The sequence below is a fragment of the Bacillus rossius genome, chromosome 16 (assembly GCF_032445375.1).
Source record: "Bacillus rossius redtenbacheri isolate Brsri chromosome 16, Brsri_v3, whole genome shotgun sequence".
Taxonomy (NCBI): domain Eukaryota; kingdom Metazoa; phylum Arthropoda; class Insecta; order Phasmatodea; family Bacillidae; genus Bacillus; species Bacillus rossius.
This window is the reverse complement of record NC_086343.1, coordinates 12062288-12081126: the sequence shown is the minus strand read 5'-3', so window position 1 is coordinate 12081126 and position 18839 is coordinate 12062288. Positions and strand designations below refer to the sequence as shown.

The window sequence follows — 18839 nt, the reverse complement described above, 5'->3', positions numbered from 1 at the left end:
CTTATTTGCAAACACAAAAAAAAAAAAATCAGACTCAGATAATGGAAATAAGAAAGAATTTTAATACACCTATGTTTTAAAGTGAAAATTCCCCATAAAACTGTAACGATGTGTTCTTATATTAGTAAAAATAAACTTATTTAGATTTTAGGTGTAATAGCTATTTTTTAATGATATCGAAGTTTTGGTACAATTTTTTTATATTTAGCAGTTCACAACATCTAATAATTTCCAATACTACGTTAACAGAAATAAAGTTCACTTAAAACCATCCAAAACAAATACTACAGATACCAAATACTATAATTCTATAGTGCTGACACTGTATTTCCTGCATGCATTTAATATTACGACATTTACAACTTATATTTAATTACATAGTTTATTTTTAAATGCGAAACAGACTTTATCACAGTTCCTGAAAAACCTGTATTTAATGATTTTTTTTAAAACTGGAATCGTGAATCAAATTGAAGCCTGCAATTTACACTAAGTGGAAACCCATCAAATTCATTGTCAATTTGTAAAGGAATGTTGCATTTATTTGCTTACGCTTTCAACCCATACTCAAGCTAGCCTGTGGGCCATCAAGTTTTGTTGAGGCACGCACAGAAAACGCAATTCATTAGGGTGTACACAATAATGGCACTTACTAAAGAGACACCATGTTCTACTAAAGGATTATCTTGTACACAGGAACATAAGTCGTAGGCATAAAACTATATCTGCATATCTCTTGTTAGTTGTATAGCATTTATTTTTTAGTAGCCTGTAGCTTATTTATTTTTGTAACTTATCCCTATCAAAATTGGTGGTCTGCGGGCCCCCTCCCCCCTAGATCCGCTAGTAAAGTCCATTGTGTATAAATTACAGTAAATATTTGCGCAGACCTTTCATTCAGAGAAGAATTCATCTGGGGAAAAATTGTTATTTGTGGATTATGGAAATCAGGTCTGTGTAGAATCTAAAATGGATAACTCATTCAGTGCATTTTTTATATTATTCCCTTTTTGGGGAGAATAATAGGTTTTTAAAGACGTCCGAGGATTTCGTATAGAGGGGGATATCACCCCCCCCCCCCTCCACCAGCCCTCATTACCTCACTTGCCCATACATTGCGTATACCTCTGAAAAATTGGACTTATAATTTTGATACTACTGTGCATGAAGACCTAATTTTTTTTAAACCTAAAGCTGATGTAGGATTAACAAAACATCTTTGTGATTAAAATTCCTTTTTTTATAGTACAATATTAGGTATAATTATTTTTTAAATCCTACCGGACAAGCGAGGTCCAGATTAGCAGGACTAGTGTGGCTTGTTTGCGGTGAATCACGGTTATGATTTCTTCTTAATTGTACTATGTACAGGTTAATTAATTGTTTACATTCCAAGATGATTTTCTAGTTGGTGTGCAAATTAATTAAAACTGAGCATAGGTGATTGTACCTACAAGTGAACATTTGTAAAACACAGAAGATCCCTGGGTACTTATGGGCCTCTGGTCTTCGTAAAACATTCGGGTGGTGATAGTTCTGTGGTGTTATGGAGGGTTAAGTCAAAAACATCAAATTTTTAAGAGAGGTGGAAGAAAGTCAAGGATTATTTGAAGGATATGCCCTTTTGACACTTTATATGGTTTGTAGTTTTGTGTTGCCTGTACAAGATATCAATAATTAATAATATAACGACAAATATTTGATCGTGAAAATAATATTAGGCTTTCTTCCACCTCTCTTAAAATTTGATGTTTTTGACTTGACCCTCTCTTCTATAACACCACAGATCCTGTGGACAAGCGTGCACGCCGAAAGGGAAGCCTACAACTCACGTAGTTTCGGTTCCCTGCAAGAATTTCCGAAGATTTCCGAAGTTTTGCGTTTTGGTATCAACGCCACTTCAGCCGCTAAATCAGAAGTTTCCAATGAAAACAAGCATGTTGTGACTGACCTGACCTAACCTAACCTAACCCTTCGATTTTTTTTTAAATTTCAATTTTTGAGGTAAATCTGAAGTTGCGCGAACGTGGTAGGGAACCGAAACTACGTGAGTTGTGGGCTTCCCGCACGCGAAACGTACCGAACGAACGGTCCTCGTCCGAAGACTCGTGGCTGGGCTTAACTGCTCCGGACAGCGCGTCCTTACGTTCCTGGATCACCTGGGGAACAGCGAGACACACACACACACACGTCGTCAGGTTTCACCCTCGCATTCGCACACAACACGCTCCCGTGTCTGCGGATTAGCACTCGCTTTCAACCTGCGTCTCTTATCAATCTTACGAGCAATTGGATATGTTCTCAGACGCCCCGTACACTAAATAGTAGGAACCCAACCTGTTTCCTTGAACATGCGACACAAATTTATGCGAAGTGAGTCCTTGAGAATATGATTTAAAAAATTGGTTGTCTGTAAAGTCGGTTTACGGACGATAGTTTAACGTGACAACGTCATAACAAAACATTGATGAAATGATTGCATACTTTTATGAATAAAATTGAAATCTGTGTTATTCTGTTAAGGATAGGACGATGATAGGAAAAGTAGGAAACGAATGGGAGTGTTTCAAGTTTAATGTGCCTCAAAGTCAAATCGATGGTTGTTCCAATCGCGTGGAAGAGAGATAGATGCGGCGCAAGTGTACAATGAGCGTAACGAGACACAGAGAAATGGGACAATGTGCGTTACGGGACAATTTTTCGTACGTGCAGCCGGCGTTCATCGATTTATTAGACGTTGTCACGTCAAAAAAAAACTACTCATAATTCAAGTAAAATGTTTTGTATTTTGATACATTTGGAACCAAAAGTAGCCTACCGTTTCAGTGTTTTTTTTTTAACGTTGGGAAATGACCCCCATCACTATTTTATACGCGATCGTTTGATTTTTTTGTGGTCGCGCGGGTTCGGACGGCGTGCACTCGACAACGCGATATTTTTCTGTAGCATCGCGCTGTTGCTGTGCCAGCGTGAAAACAGCTGCGACGTTTCGGCATGCGCGCCAGTTCCCGAAACTTCGCAGCTGTCTTGTCGTGTGTGCTCGTCTGTGCTGTCGTAGTTGTTGTTGTGTTGTCCAGAGCGTGCGTTTGGTTTCGGCGCTGGTTTCGTCCGTGCATCTCTGTGTTATCCAAGGTTGTTGTTTCCCTGTATTTTATGTTCTCGTTGCAACTCTCACGTCGCTCTCTGCGCTGTGCAGTCTGTGCGTACGCAAACGTGACATCAGCTGACTTTTGGCTTGTTTTTCTGCGTGTTTATGTATTCAACTTTCTTGTCCATTCTTTTGATTTCTCTATATGGCGTACAGGGAAAACCAGTAATGGTAGTAAATGCACAAACAAATGTTATGAGTCTAATAAAATAGATGCTTTAAAACTGTTATTGGCTCAGAGCTAACAACCCTGAAGTGGTTAATTAAATAATGTTGTTAATAAAAAAAATAATAATTTAGAAACTATTCGACTGGTAAAATTTCACACGCACGACTGATATGATACTATCATTAATCTATTTCAGACGAGATTGTATGGAATACCTTTTTCGTAAATCCTTTGGTTATGCCAAGAGACTTCTTGTATCTTCGGCCAGCCGGCGTGTTGTAAAATATGAAGTCAGGATGCAGCCATAACCGATCTCTTCTGTAGACAGTTAGCTCAATGACACTAGAACATAAACAAGGAATGGCGAATGAATGATAAATTAGAAAAATGACTCGCTGTTTTTTTTTAAATCAACATTTGTAAATTCAGTAATTCGCGCATTGTATATTAAAACCAAATATTTTAACTGCTGATCATAAACAATTGGAAATTATACCTACTAATGATATAAAGATTAAACAGCGTGAGTTTGTTTGAAAGTAAACTCTAAAACTACTGTACTGTTTAAAAAAATAGTTTATTGTCGTAAAGGTACATTATTCCATTTTGATACACGATATTTATACTTTTAAAAATAGGTTTCCATAAGATAAAGCAATGTTTGTAACTAAACAGAGGAAAACAAACCAAACTGCAACTTTCTTTGCTGACCCTGATTAAACTGATATAATATATAAAATAACAGTTTCATCAGGGTAATATAATATATGTAGGCCCTATATCATATATATAACCAAAATAGACCATCTTGCGCCGGCTCGTGGTGGAAAATTGCGTTTGTTATATGCTATCTTATCTTTATCTCTAAGTACTTAAGTAGTATAAAACAAAATTCGCTATCTTGACAAACACCTTATATGCATATGTTAAAATCTTGGTTCAGACTTCCCATAAAACATACACATTCTCGAAACTTGTGTATACTTAAAAAAAAAAAAATTATGTTGGCTGAAAATATTCTGGGGAAATTGTTCCAAAAAAAATTTAGGAGAATATTTTAAAAAATCTCTTTTTTTTTTCTGGTATAAGAATAAAATATTGGTGTGGAATAGTAGTTTATCAAACCAAGGTAATTTTTAGTAGGTACATTTCATGACACCATTACAGAGACACAACACAAAATGGCGGGTTTGCAGCACTTACTCGTTCACCATCCTGCCGTATTCAGAATCTGTATCTTCTTGGGCGAAAATGGGAACGCCCATTGCTGTTTCTAAAACAAACAAAAACGTTATGGCAATTAACACAATAAAAGGTTTTTGTATTCAAACAATTTTTTTTTGCTAACATTTTTCTTTTTGTAATGAACCCTGACATTCTAGCGTAATAGATCTTCACTTTTTTTTTAGTTGTACTTTAGGCGATTTAAGAAAAGAAATTAGTGAATACAACAAAATTTTCACACGAATAAAAAAGAACTACATTAATAAAAAAAACTTATCAATATTCTTTCAAAACTTATACTTTAGTGATATATATTGATTACTGGTCAATATAATTAAAAACATTTATTAATTGTGAATATTAGTCATATAAATTGTATTCATAAACTTATTTCAAATGTATTTATATGAGAGGTTATGTTTCCGTAGGTATGATTTATTTTGCTTCTGTTCGGCTGGCTCCGAGAAATTAATAGAATCATCTTATTAAACAGAATTATATTTAGGTTTTGAAAAGGGGGGGAACAAATATTTTTTTATTTTATTTTCCCCCTAAAATGAATACTTTGCGTGTATTTATCACGATGGACGTTATTTCAAATTATCCCACGTTAAATTTCATGTCTCAGTTTCGTACTCTTTAAGTCTATGTGCGACATGAGAACACATGAATTCGTGCGTTACCGAGATTAGCCTACATGTTTACACATCACTTGGCGAGTGTTGAAATACTCGCTCACATTTTATATACCAAGTTTCAATGTAAAAAAAAAAATTATTGGTATGTGCCCGCCACGCGCGTTGAAGGTGAAACTTTACGTTAGTTCGCTAACGACACTGCAGAGAGCGCTGTCGCAGCCATCTGTTTTTATTTTGCATGTAACGTGATAGACAAAATATGATACATAATTTCGCGATTCGAGAGGTTTTATTTAAATGCTATAACAGTAGTTACTATTACCGGATATTGAGTAGATAAAGTTTTTAAAGGTTCAGCATAAAGAAGTGTTACGTGTTTTCAGAATAACGTGTGTGATGAGCAATTGACGTATCCGCAGAAAAAAATCCCTCTCCGCACACACATTAGCTCGATGACGCCATTTAATTGCAAATAGATCAAACATGGCGTCAAATGGAAATGCCGTTAGACTACTCTGTTCCTGGCCGTTTCGCTTTACAATTTTTTTTTTTTTTTCGTTCCGGTACTTTTTTTGAGTTTTGTAAACTAACTCTTCACTCTGAGCTTTAGACTTCAGTTTATACAATTTATTATGTACCCATGTTCTTTTTTATGTTCCCATGTTCTTTTCTTTTTTTTAATCTCTCTTTATTTCTTTTGAAATGTAAAAGTACTTTGTAATATTTAGTTTTTGTGGTTGTACAGTATGTTTGTATATATGGTATATGTTTGTATTAATTGACTTGTTCTATATCCAGGAGTCCTTACCTCCATATGGGATCTACAGAAAAAAAATTTAATAAATAAATTTAAAAAAAAAATAACTTTTACGAACACTCTGGTAACTTTTTTTTCCCCCTCTCCTCTGTTCACCCTACCGGCTACGAAGAAGTTTCACTGACCGCAGATGATGTCCAGGGTGCAGCGGGTGATGTAGGGGAAGATGTCGAAGCCACTGCCGCCTGCTCTGCGCGCCAGCTTGTCGACCAAGATGGCGCAGTTGTCGGCGAACACCTCTATGAAGCTGTCCAGGATGCTCAGGTGGAAGGCCGGGGTGATCATCTTCCTGTGGGAGTGCCATTTCTGGCCTGGAACCAGAAACAGTCGACGCGCGCGGCGTAATTTTGAAGTGTTCCGTCGCTCAGAGACGTGAAACTAGTGTCAAGAAGTTGGCTGAAGTAACACCAAAAAAAAAAAAAAAATGTTTGTTAAAATTAATATTTGATATGACCAACCATAACTGCAAGTGGTTTTAAAACAACAGGGGTTCGAGAAAAAAAAATTGCACAACTCCTGTTTGGTACTTAGTGTGAACTCTTGTACTATATATAGAACTGTGTTGTGAGTTGACTTTGTGGCACTCGTACCGGGCCAAGTGGTAAACACAGTTCAAATCACCCGCGCCCCATAGCTTTTTACAGTTGGCACCGTGTTGGAACACTGCAAGTGCTGGCGTTCATAAACCGTGAGAGTGGCATCCCTGAAGTGAGAAACAAAAAAAAAACAGTCTTCGTTTCGATCGGAATGATGTCGGTAGGTCGCAATGGTGCGGGCTGATGCTGTCGTGTAATTTATGTTGCATCGTCGGTTAAAAACATCTCGATACAGTCCACATATGTTTGTCAACATTAACAACTCCCAAAGTAGTCACACCATCAAATTCGTTTGAATTGTCTTTAAACCTCATAAATATCATCCAAAACTTTTGTCTGAAACAATTTTTTTTAAAACCAGTAATTGCTGAATAGTGTAGAAAAACCCTGGGTTAAAGGACAAAAATGTTCTGAACACTTTGTAACTATAAACTATGTTATAATTTGTTGAAAAATCTCTTAAATATTATTAAATACTTTTGTCTCAAAGTTTTTTCAAATAAGATAAACCAATAAGGCAACGGGTTGGAAAAAAAGAGGTTGAAATATAAGAATATTTTCATAAATGCTGTACCATGTGCACTATCGAAATCGTTACTCATTTTGAACGTTATAAATATTATATACCATAAAATTTAATGCGACCAATCATTACTGCAAGGGCGAGAAATAACAATGGTAGAAGAGGGAGAAATCGTATAGTGGTATACTAAAAAAATCCATTATAACTTATGTACAAATCCTAAACATTATCTAAACCTTTTGCTAAACCAATTTTTGATAAGAGAAATATAACTGCAAGGGGTTGAAGAAACAGAGTGTGAAATAATAGGGTAAAGTCGCCTAATTTGGTGATATTTGGAAAATTTGATTAAATTTCCTGTGCCCAGAAATAGTGAGACAAATCATTTCTGCGTTTCAGTTTACCTTTAAGTGTTGCCTACAATTTGGTATGAATATTTTCTACTTACTTTTATGTTTTACAAAATTATGATGCAAATACCAAACACTTGTTGTTGCTACTTAATTTGGTGATTAGGGACCTATTTTGGTGATGGTCGTCCCTTATTTGGTGATATTCTGAAATAAGGTACAAATATTGATTAAATATTACTTGATAATGTAATATAACAATGTACTAATTTATACACTATCATTAAAACAATACCATGCAATGGAAAACATAAAACAACAAAAAAAATCATTAAAAAAACATAAACAAACATAAATTCACATTTCACAGCAGAAATCAGATAACAATTTGTTTTAAAAAATGGATTTACAAGCCTACAAATATTTATGTTGTGATTCATTAATAAGTATATCTATTAGAATATATATGATATAAAAATCCTTAAACTTAACATTGAGAGAAAACATTTCTACTTAAGTCTCATCTCAATCATCACCATTGGTGCATAAGTCACACATATAAACAAGATTCGTTACTGGTTCACTTTGGCAGAGTTCATGATATGGAATGAGACAAAATGAGCACTGTACCCATTTCTTCCCATTTTTCTTCATCATGTCTGAAGAGAATCTCTGGCTACACGCCCCGCAAGTCCAATCTTCATCATTTGATACTGAATTTGCTGTTCCTGATGGTCCAGCTGATGAAGCACTAAAAGTTTTTTGTGTCGACAAAAGTTTTTCTGAAGATTGTTGAGGTTTCTTCAAAGTTGGATCAGGCGTAGGCCTGCTAGTGATTAACGTGGCTGATTTGGTTGATTAGGGTCTTGAATTCTTTTTTGTAGGCCTAGGTCCAGGCGGTGGCACCTTGAGGATGACATCAGCTGGTGATGATTGAATCTGCTCACAAAGACTTACATCAGAAATGATACTGCAGACTGGTTCCCTAGCGATAGGTCTATTGCATTGAGTCGAGTCTGATGCTGCCTGTTCTGTCAGAAGAGATGGGGCCAATTTTTCTTTTGGAATGGCATCTCTGTTCAGAGGAACAATGCCGCAACTTCTAAAAGCATTTGTGATATTTTTGGTTGACATAGCTTTCACAAATGGGACTTTGAAAATTTCATGGAAATTTGTTTTGTTTGGTTTTTCCGTCAGGTGGTCATTCATGTATTGATAGAGCTCTTTTTGCCAAGCACATTTCAATGCTTTGTAGACTCCAACATCTAAAGGCTGGAGAATGTGTGTTGTGTGGGATGGAAACGTTAACAGATGCACATCGTTTGCACGTGCTAGCTCGATCACATCAGGGGTTATGTGAGACCCATGTGAGTCCATAAGCATGAGGATGGGTTTTGGCGAACCAGTGGTGCTCTCAAGGAAAAATTTGAACCAAATTATAAAAAGTTCCTTTGTTATCCAAACTTTCTCTGATAAATGCACTCGAGTGTTTGGCAAACAGTCTTTCTTGAAATCCAAATTCCAGCGAACACATTTGAAGATAATAAAAGGAGGGATCCAAGTCCCGTTGGCACATACACAGCCTACAAGTGTCATAGTTTCCCCACGTTCGCCATAGCTTCTTCTGTAAATGAACAACTTTCCTATTTCTGTCACTACTTTCCCAGGCTTCACAACATACATTATCCCTGTCTCATCAACATTCCACACGTGGTCTTCTGGTTTGTGCTGAATGTTTAGTTTGGCCATGGTATCTGTCAGTTTGTCGAAATAGTCATCCACCATTTTAAGGTTGGCCATAGATGCTCTGTATGCTGACAGGTTTTCAGGGACTGGCAAGGTTAGGCCATAACGTTGTTTAAAATTCATCCACCACTTCTTACTAGCACATTTCTTTTCTCTGTTGAAGAAATGTCCACAGCCAGAAGCTTCTGCAACGTCAAACGCAATTACTTTCACCTGATTAACAGTAAGCCCAAACCCTAATTCCTGCATGTTAATGATGTAATTGAACACTTTTTGCTGAAGTTCGACATCTAGTGCGAATGGCCTACCCATTTTCTTCAAACCAGTGGCAGTAAATGGGGTCATATTACGTTCTCGATAGTCCGACACGAATCTCTTTAAAGAACTCCATGGGATGTCTTTTTCTTTTGCAGCTTTGTAAATACTGAAGTTTTCTTGCTGAACCAGTCTTGCAGCTTCGATAATATCAGGAGCACTGTAATTTCTGTAAATTTTTTTGTGACCATCACCATCTGATACGGATTTCTCCATCCTTCTCCAGATGAAGGTCTAGCCTATAACAATGTAAATAAAAATTTGAATGTTTCTATGTTCTGCTCGAAAAATAAATAATCATTGCATTTATTGAATGTTTAAAACAAGGTTACTTAAGTTTGTGATACAATTTGGTACCTAAATTGGTGATAAAAAATAGAGGTACTTAATTTTGGTGATAACTTCTACGAGCATGTAAGTACTCGTAAATACTGCAAACACATTACCTCTAACTTAAAACGTTATCATAAATCTCATGTTTCAAATTTAAATAATTAATTTACATATTTGAAATAAGTTCTGCACGAGGCTTTCGTAAAGACGATGCAAAATCCTTATTTTTTTGCTAATTTGGTAAGGTTATAAAAGGTTTGCTAACAAAAATTATTGGTTGGAATACGTACCACGTATTTCTTCAGGCTTCTGTGAGTTTGTTAAACTAAAGACAATGTCATTAGCATTGATAAACTTGATATATACAATTAAAATGAATAACGTGTAATAATTCAAGGCGTCACACTGACTAAAATGCTCCGCAATCACTTTCCGTTTTGTACTGCTCCTACTGAGAGACAATTGCGAAGTTGCGTACCAAGCGGCAAAGTAGACATGCTGCGCTATCTGTTGCCGGAACTTTCTGTTGTATATCTAAGATGACTGCATTGTTTTCAAAAAGTACCACAGGTGTATCGCCAAATTAGGCGTCTTCACCCTATATTTAAAACTTTCTTAGTACAAACACTATAGAATTCGTTCAAACTTATTGTAAATCTTCTTAATATTATCCTAAACCTTGGTCCAAAAAAAAATCTTACCGCCACTTATTAGTGCAAGGAATGACATGTAGTGTTTTCAATTTAAAGATACGTTTACACTTAAAAGTCATAGTATTAAATTGGTTATTATTTATTCAACGCTGGATGCATTATATTAAAAAATGTAGAAATATTTTCGCTGCATGGAACATAAGAAAATATATAATCTACCATTTGGAATATTGGAGAAATATATGATCTTAAGTACATTAAATTATCAAAATGTTCCAGGAAGTTTACAGAATGTTTCAGTAGTTTACAGAATGTTTCAGTAGTTTACAGAATGTTTCATAAGTTAACATAATGTTTCATAAGTTAACAGAATGTTTCACAAGTTAACAGAATTTTTCAGAAATTAACAGAATGTTTCAGACGTAACAAGAAAATTTCTAGAAGAAATAACTAAATCTACCTCGGCCTGTAGGTTGTGCCAAAATAGTTTTTTTTTTAATTACACACAGTGACCAAGGATGTTTCAAAGAAATACAATAAGAGAGTATAAAGTACTAATTTTTATTTAAGTAAATAGGTATTTATTTAGTCACCTGAGCTTGTAACCAAGCCGGTTCCCAGCCATGGATGCAGAAACTTGTAGAAATCTGACTTCTCCACGTGTTTTGTACTATTTATGATTTCCTGTAAATCACACACACAAAATTATTTTAATTATAATGCCAATTTTAGATATAGATTTCCTACTGTCGTATATAAAAATCGTCACAGATACTTTGTTATGATTCTCATTGAAAATTATTTTTTTATATCGTTTTACCACAGAATAAAAAGTTAACAAAAAATACAATGAAAAGTGGTGAGTTTCAAGAAAACAATATAAAATAACTACAAAAATGTGTTCCAGAATAAACTTTCTTAGCTTTTTTTGAAAAAATTTTTTGATGTTAGCAACATAATTATTATTTTTTAAACTAGGTCTAAATATGTCATTTTAATTTTTTAAAATTAATTAATACTAATTTAATATAGTATTTTGTATAAGACAACATACCTCAAAGTGTGTTGATTTTGTTAAAATGACTTCCGGGCTAGACCCCAACCACATACGGAAAATAGGCCCATATTGTTGGCCTAATTCTTTTATTTTGTTCAATAGTTCTGAAAGAAAAAAATATTGCCATAAATCACAAAATATATAAATTATGTGTGCACGGTTTCTTTCACTGGAATTACTATAGAATTTAACTTATCTTGGAGCAGCACACAATACAACATATCCTTAGGTAGATAACTAAGCGAAGTAATTTAAAGAAAACCAAGTAACAATTCAATATAAATTACGACAAGCGTTGAAGTTAATAAATGTCATACCATGTTGTTAACATGTTGCATCTTAAACTACAGGCAAAGCTATGGAAAAAAAAGCTTTATAATGTATCCGTGTATCGCTACGGAAGACTACAGATAGAACTCTAACGCAATGCTCATTATGCAGGAATGGGGTGAAATATCCAGTGTGCTGTTACACTGATTATGTACCTATGTTAGCTTTTTTTTTGTGTGTTTAGATATAGGCTGCTGTGATCAGTCAGTGACTGCGACGCTACCAAAGTCCACCTCTGCCTCCCCGTGTGAACCCCGTGTGAACCCCGTGTGAACGTCCTCATTGTTACGCCACTGCCCCCAACTCGTGGGTAACCGCATTGCTACATTCCATTCGTCCTCCCATCCAGCGTTCCGAATATTAAAAAAAAATCATAGTTAAAAAACCATCTTATGATTCACAGAAATATATTAACATTACAGATAAAGGGAATAATTATAAATCAATATTAGGCTATCTCCTATGCTAGCTCCAATGTAAAATTTCCTCAACTGGATCTTTGTAAAAGCTTTCACATCATCTGGGATTAAATAATATGTGTTTTAAGGAAAATTTTGCTATTTGTACTGCACATTTGCCTTTGTTAAGGCAAGAATCACGCATAAAAATTTTACACAAAAAAAACCACAGAGAAAGTATTAAAATGTAGATAGTAGTTTCGATTGAGGTTCGGAATAAAACAAGGTTAAAGGCCACACACGACTGCTGTAGGGAAAGGAATATATAGTTAAAAAAGTTCTGCAGATGATTTTTACGATTGGTTCAAACATGGCGACGATGGACCAGCAAAGGGTCTGATAATTGTTTCTGTAATTAAAGATTCGCACGTAATAGTGACGGGAGAAAATCAATATTGATTGGTTAAAATCTCAACAATTTTAAACTATAAAAAGTAAAATCAAATATTGAAAAATTTCTCAACATAAAAATAATTTATGTACCAAATATAACGGTTCTAGGCCTCTCCGTCTTCGCACTTTGCGAAGACAAACAATCACTCTTCTTTACTATAGAGATTTTTTTGCAAAGAAAAGTTTTAAATTGAGAGAGTTTGCCAGATTAAAGTGGTTTTTAAAGTTACTACAGGCGTAAATTAGTATATTTTGAAGTTTAAACTCTTCAGATGCGATGAGGGTGAAATTTTGTTATGCAACGAAATTTACGCGCACCATAAACGTAAATATATGTGGCAGGAGTGAACACAGAATTTTTTTGGAGAAGTCAGGTGGGGGGTGAGGTATATAACCACTTTGCCCAATGTTCTGATTTAAATTTCTTTTCTTTTGTTGGTGGGAATGATATTACATTTTTTTTTCGAGGCTGATGATTTTTTAATGTTATATGATGTTCTCAGTGCGTGAAATAAACATACATACTCGCTGTGGTTATTTTAAAGTAAAAATAATTTTATAAATATAATTTATTTGGGACTTATAAAATAGTAACCATATCATACCCTGTATTTTCAGGTTAAATAACATTCTGATAAGATTGTGGGTAGAAATAACCATGCAATTATAATGTAGCACGTGACTGTAAAATTGTGGGGGTGGGGGGAGGAGGCCGTCTCCGATCCTGGGTCCGGAGCCCGTCATCGAATGTGGGGGCCAATGGCCGGGCGCGGACACTCACTGCCCGCCGCGGCCGCCGATCCATCATATTGCCATCCGGGGCAGTAAGCGTGGGCGAGGCCAGAAACCGAAGTTTCTACAACTCGCTAAGTGCATATAGCAATTCAGGTGCACCCCAACACTGGTGAAGAATCATTTTAATCGACGGCGGGGTTGCGTGTCTTTTTGGATATAGAATTTGGCGCACGGGGCTGCGTGTGCGCTGGTAGGTTGTGTAAATGCTACAACAAAAAGTTACGTGTACCTAATTCGGCGGGGGGGGGGGAGGGGGGGGAGTGAAGCTCCCCACCAGCTAGATCTGCCAACTGGCGCGATGTAGTGTCGTGTTGGTGTGCATTAGAGCAGTGTTTTTCAATCTGTGGGTCGCGACCCCGAGGGGGGTCGTGAAGCCTTACTCGGGGGGTCGCCGGCTGAAAGAAAAAGGAAACACTATTTTATTACCTGAATCATAGTATTTTGCTGCTGACTAAGAGCTTTCAACATTCATTCAAAGAAATCCAACGGCTTATCAGCTTCTTTTTTATGCTTGGTTGTGAGATGCCGCATAAGCTTTGACGGTTTCATACTCTCACGTGATAAAACATCGCCGCAAATTACACATTGAGGTTTATTATTTATGACTGTGAACCCGTATTTCAAATAACTGTCATCGTAATGTCTATTTTTTTTTGGGGGGGGGGGTTTGTTTCACCACCACCGCTATTGACACTCGTACCAGATGTTGAAGGCTGCGATCTTTTGAGAAACTTATCCATTTTACAAACGCGCCGAGCAAGTGAAAAACAAAAGAATGACGTCCGTACTCATCGGTGACTACGCTTAACTGGGTGAGATGAGAGTTGAAACAAAAGAACATCGCGGGCGGCGGCGGGTGGCGCGCGCGGGTCGCTTCCTGTCGCCGCAACGACAATGCGGCGTGGCAACGTGGCGGTCGCCGACGCAGTTTGGCCCGCGCGAGTTGGCGTCCAAGTCAAGTCGCACGTAGCCTTACCAACTTACCTCGTACTTACTTTCAAAACTCTCGCGGCTTCCTGCAGAGTGAAGATCCGAATAATAGATAATTGTACCAAAATAGAAAATACCATTAATGTAATCTTTTAATTAAATAATTTCTTTGTCTTTCTGTGACACAAGGGGGTCGCCGGAATTTTTCAACTTGTAAAGGGGTCGCAAAATCAAAAAGATTGAAAAAAAAACAACTGCATTAGAGGCTTGTCGGTGTGCTCATTGGCGGATCCAGGATTTTGGTTTGAGACGGGCTTGACCCAGCTGAGGCTAGGCTTTATCAAGGCAAACACTAAAACAATAGTGGACCCAGATGCTTTTGGAGGGGGCTTGAGCCCCTTAGCCCCCCCCCCCCCCCCCCCTCTGAATCCGCTACTGGGTGTGCTTGTAATTTCAAGTGGTCTAGTTGGTCTCGGGTGTGGCGTGTAGTGCAGAGCTGTGCGAGCCGAACCCTTTGGGAACACGGGACATGCGTGGGTACTCAACTGTTCCTGGGCGTGCCGAGGATGTGGTGGGTGGTGCCGACCAAAGGCAGCGCGCGGGGCCCTGGCAGCTTGTCTATGAGCCGGCGCAGCTTCGCCCTGCGCGCGAGACCGGCGGCGAGGTAGGCGCAGGCCAGCAGGGCCGCCGCCGCGGCGACCAGAGCGGCGAACACGTCCATGGGCTAGAGAGAGACAGACCTGCAGAATTCGCGGGTTTCGATGGCCTTCAGGATAGACTGCACATGACCCCCTGTACACTCGGGGCAGATAACGCCAAGTTCACCGGCTGCCGACTTGTCAAGTCGTCTCAGCTGGTGTTTGTCTCTGTGATTCGATCCTTCTTCGGTTGAGGGTCTATATAACTGGTTGAGATTCGTCCAGATGAACAGTAAGTAGAGCCACGGAATTTTCGCGCATTCATTCAGTCGCAAGCTAGTAATGCAAACCTCCGCACTGTCGCACTTGTGTTCGTGAAAGGACCGCAGTTATCTGGACACGCCCCCTCTACGACCGTGAGCCAACGATGTCCAGCTAGGAGAGAAGTAAGCGAATCAGGTAGTGCCAAATAACAAGGATAAAAATGTTCTCGCTAAGAAATCAACCAATGGGAAAGTAAACATGGGTCGAGCACACCTATAACTTTGAATTCTATCCTGAGGCCAGAGGAATCCGCGAAATTTCCGGGGACTCTAACAGTAAGCCAATAGCAAAATCATCTAAGAGGTATATTTGTTTTAATTCTAGCCTATCACCGAATGAATCCGCGAATGTTGCAGGTCTCTATCCATGGCACACGTCCCTGAGACACATACACACACACACACAGTCACAGTCTCAGGCGTGACCCCACGTGCTTGCCCCCGCATCGCTGTCAACGTGCTCGCTCGAAGCTCATCTCCCTGTGCACCGCACTTGCTGTTGCCTGCGAGTTGATGATCTGATGACGTGTTTCCCTCGCGTATCTATATGATTTTGCATTTTGTTCATTTCGCAGGGAAAAAAAAAGAAAACATAACAATAAATGGAGTGTGGCTGTGTCATGGGCACGGCCGTGTGTTGTGTGTGAATACGTGTACGTAACAGGTAATATTTTCTATACAAAATATGAAATACGCTTTTTTATGCATGTTATAATCATTTTTGAACACTAAGAAGTCGCGTATAGGCCGACATTATATATTTTCTTTTAACACTATATATTCACTGTAACTATTTTACACTAATGTTTTATATATGCAATCGATAGATTTTGACGGGAGCTGACAATTGAAACTCAAACGAACGTCGTAGCTTCTCCGAAGTCAAACGTTATACTAAATGTAAATCTCGAAACGTAGCGAAATGACCTCAAAATGGCGGAGCTTCCCCCTCCACCGCGGATGGAGATAATTTCGGATGGAGATAATAGATATGTAGCTGCAACACCAAACTGTTTCCCCTGATTTTGTGTTATCATTCGTTTTTTGAATTGCCTCCTACTATGTAAGCAATTTTAAAGACGAATTCACGTCAGAAAAAGGTTATGAACGAAAATAACTTTGAATTAACTTGATTGCTTAATCTTTAAAGTATCATTATGCTTGTGTTGTTATTAAGTATTCAAAAAACGTAAATTATATCCTACATCGGGATCTAACCATGTGGTTCACCTTCAACCGGTTGCGTCATCTTGCTTTGAGAAACGCAGCCTACCGGCGGGCTGTTCGGCACCCGAGATCTGCCAGCCGCGTCGAAGGCTTAAGATTTCACCGACGTTTCGGTCGATCTTGCAGTCGCAATCTTCAAGCCGGGGTTCTTGTAAATTCTCGTGCATTTAAAACGCTCTCGCGCGAGAACGGGTTTTGTTTCCGGATTGGCCCGCAGCTGGAAGCCAAGCTGAGAGTATTTCAACTTGCAGTAGAGTTCCCACGAACATTAGGTAGGTTACTGCTACCTTGGAGATGATGACTGCACGGTCAAACGAAACGTCGGAGAAAATTTCGTCTTCGGCCCGGTTAGAACTCAAGATCCTGCGACCCTCGTTAAAGAGTGTTCTTCACGTGTTCGGTCAAATATTTCTGGAAGTGAAGCTATGACGGACGTACGGAGAAGACTGGCTATCGTAATTTCGACTACAGTTAAAAAAAAAAATCGTAGGTAATAGCCTACTTTAAATTTATACTTTGTTTAATAATTTCGACACAAAAACAGTCTGCTTGGTTTTAAAGTTTAAATAAACACGCCAACTGTTTTTTTACAGTTGGCATTGATTGCTAACGCATCACGTTCATGCGGCGAGGGTCGTGGGTTCCATCCCAGCACTATGGCATGACTCATATTTATGAGCAGCGAATGAGCACCTTGGAGGTCCCGTCACCTTAAAGGGGTAGTCTCCTTAATTATTTAACTCCTATAATTTTGTTATTTTCAGTCATTATTTTTAACAAATTCATGATATAACTTTCGTTTGTTGTTTGTAAAACGCTTTATAAATTTAATAAGTATTCATTCAATTTTTTTTTTTAGAAACTTAAGGCCAGTATTTACGTCAACCGTAGCATGAACTAACACCATGTAGTCTAATCGTGTTGCATACAGTTTTAAAGTAATCGTTTTTGTGAAGCTTTTGTCGAGTATTACTGATTTTTATATCATTTATAAGTCGATAAAAAAATTAGTTTTTCTCACAATGCTACATATCTGAGTTATTCAGGATATTGGAAAATCAAATTTTTTATCGATTTATAAATTATATACAAAATTTAAGAAAAAACGTTAAATTCTATACACAAACTATTATTTTTAATAAAACTGTTTACCAAACGATTACATGTAGTTCATGCTAGAGCCTAAATATGAATGAAAACCTTAATTGGTTGCGCTTGGTTGTGAAAAAAAAAAGTGGTTTTATGGTTATATATCTCCGGCTCCTGTAATTGTAAGGAGATAAAATATACGTCAGTTTTTAAGTCAGATCATAACCTTTCAAACACACAAAAAAGTTTCACCAAAATCGGTCCAGTAGTTCATGCGTCAACCTCGAACAAAGAGACAAGCTAGGGCTTTGTAATAGTATAGATGGATGTGAATTCTGCCCGTGCTATAATCTTGAAACATATTTTTTTTTTATATAATCAAATTAATATTTCGTAATCTTAAAACTTATTGGTTGCCACTTGTTACGTTTCCGTGGAAAGCGGAAGCTGCAGACGCGATAGTGATATGTTCCGGGAGATCCGTCTTCGTCTACGTGCTCCGTTTCCGTTTCCGTGCAATTGTGTAACGACCACACACAAATGCGGTAAAATAAATAATAAAAAAACGTAACAGTTAAATATGCAGCAAATAAGATTCCACAGTTGAAACAAACATGGCGGCGAAAAAAACCCTGCAATGAGTAAAAAATGTAAAAAAAAAAAAAAAATTTGATGAAAACCACTAGAGTTGTTCCCCTTGAGGAAACTATGTTCTGTGCGTGTCGTCCTCCGCCCTACGCGAATGAAAGACCGTTAAACTCTCTCTCTCTCTCTCTCTCTCGTATTATTATCGACCCCCCCCCCCCTCCACCCCCCAGCCTGTTTTCTTTGACAACGAGCGCGTTTCTACTGAAAGTTAAACTTTTCATAACGTTCCGACTAATCATCGCCTATACCTTTGAATACATATACTGTATAGAAGTCGCGAGTGGATAGGATTTACTCTACGTTTTTCAGAAGTGTATGATGAACAGCTTGGGAACTTCACCGCTGCAGTGCGCTGCCGTAATGCCCTGTATCGTCTTAGTTGTTATTTACACGTTAGAGCGCAGCACTGTCGCCGGCTGTCATTCCCCGCACCCCTCTT

General features: G+C 37.7%; 2 protein-coding genes across 3 annotated transcripts in view; one reads left to right on the top strand and one right to left on the bottom strand.

Moving 5' to 3' along the window:
* LOC134539995 (protein singed wings 2) overlaps window positions 1–18839 on the top strand; it is a 209951-nt gene that overhangs the window by 148689 nt on the left and 42423 nt on the right. The gene's annotated exons all lie outside the window — the stretch shown is intronic.
* Window positions 1–18839, bottom strand: part of LOC134539993 (cytochrome P450 4C1-like) — a 34677-nt gene that overhangs the window by 15447 nt on the left and 391 nt on the right. The window contains exons 2-8 of one of the 2 annotated variants that reach the window (XM_063382404.1): window positions 15022–15199; window positions 11567–11673; window positions 11106–11196; window positions 6122–6307; window positions 4521–4590; window positions 3533–3659; window positions 2081–2159 (exon numbers count right to left, since the gene is read on the bottom strand). In XM_063382404.1, the coding sequence (XP_063238474.1) occupies window positions 2081–2159; window positions 3533–3659; window positions 4521–4590; window positions 6122–6307; window positions 11106–11196; window positions 11567–11673; window positions 15022–15196 (835 nt within the window). In that variant the 5' untranslated portion in view covers window positions 15197–15199. The remainder of the gene's footprint in view (window positions 1–2080; window positions 2160–3532; window positions 3660–4520; window positions 4591–6121; window positions 6308–11105; window positions 11197–11566; window positions 11674–15021; window positions 15200–18839) is intronic. The other variant, XM_063382405.1, reaches the window with a different exon arrangement.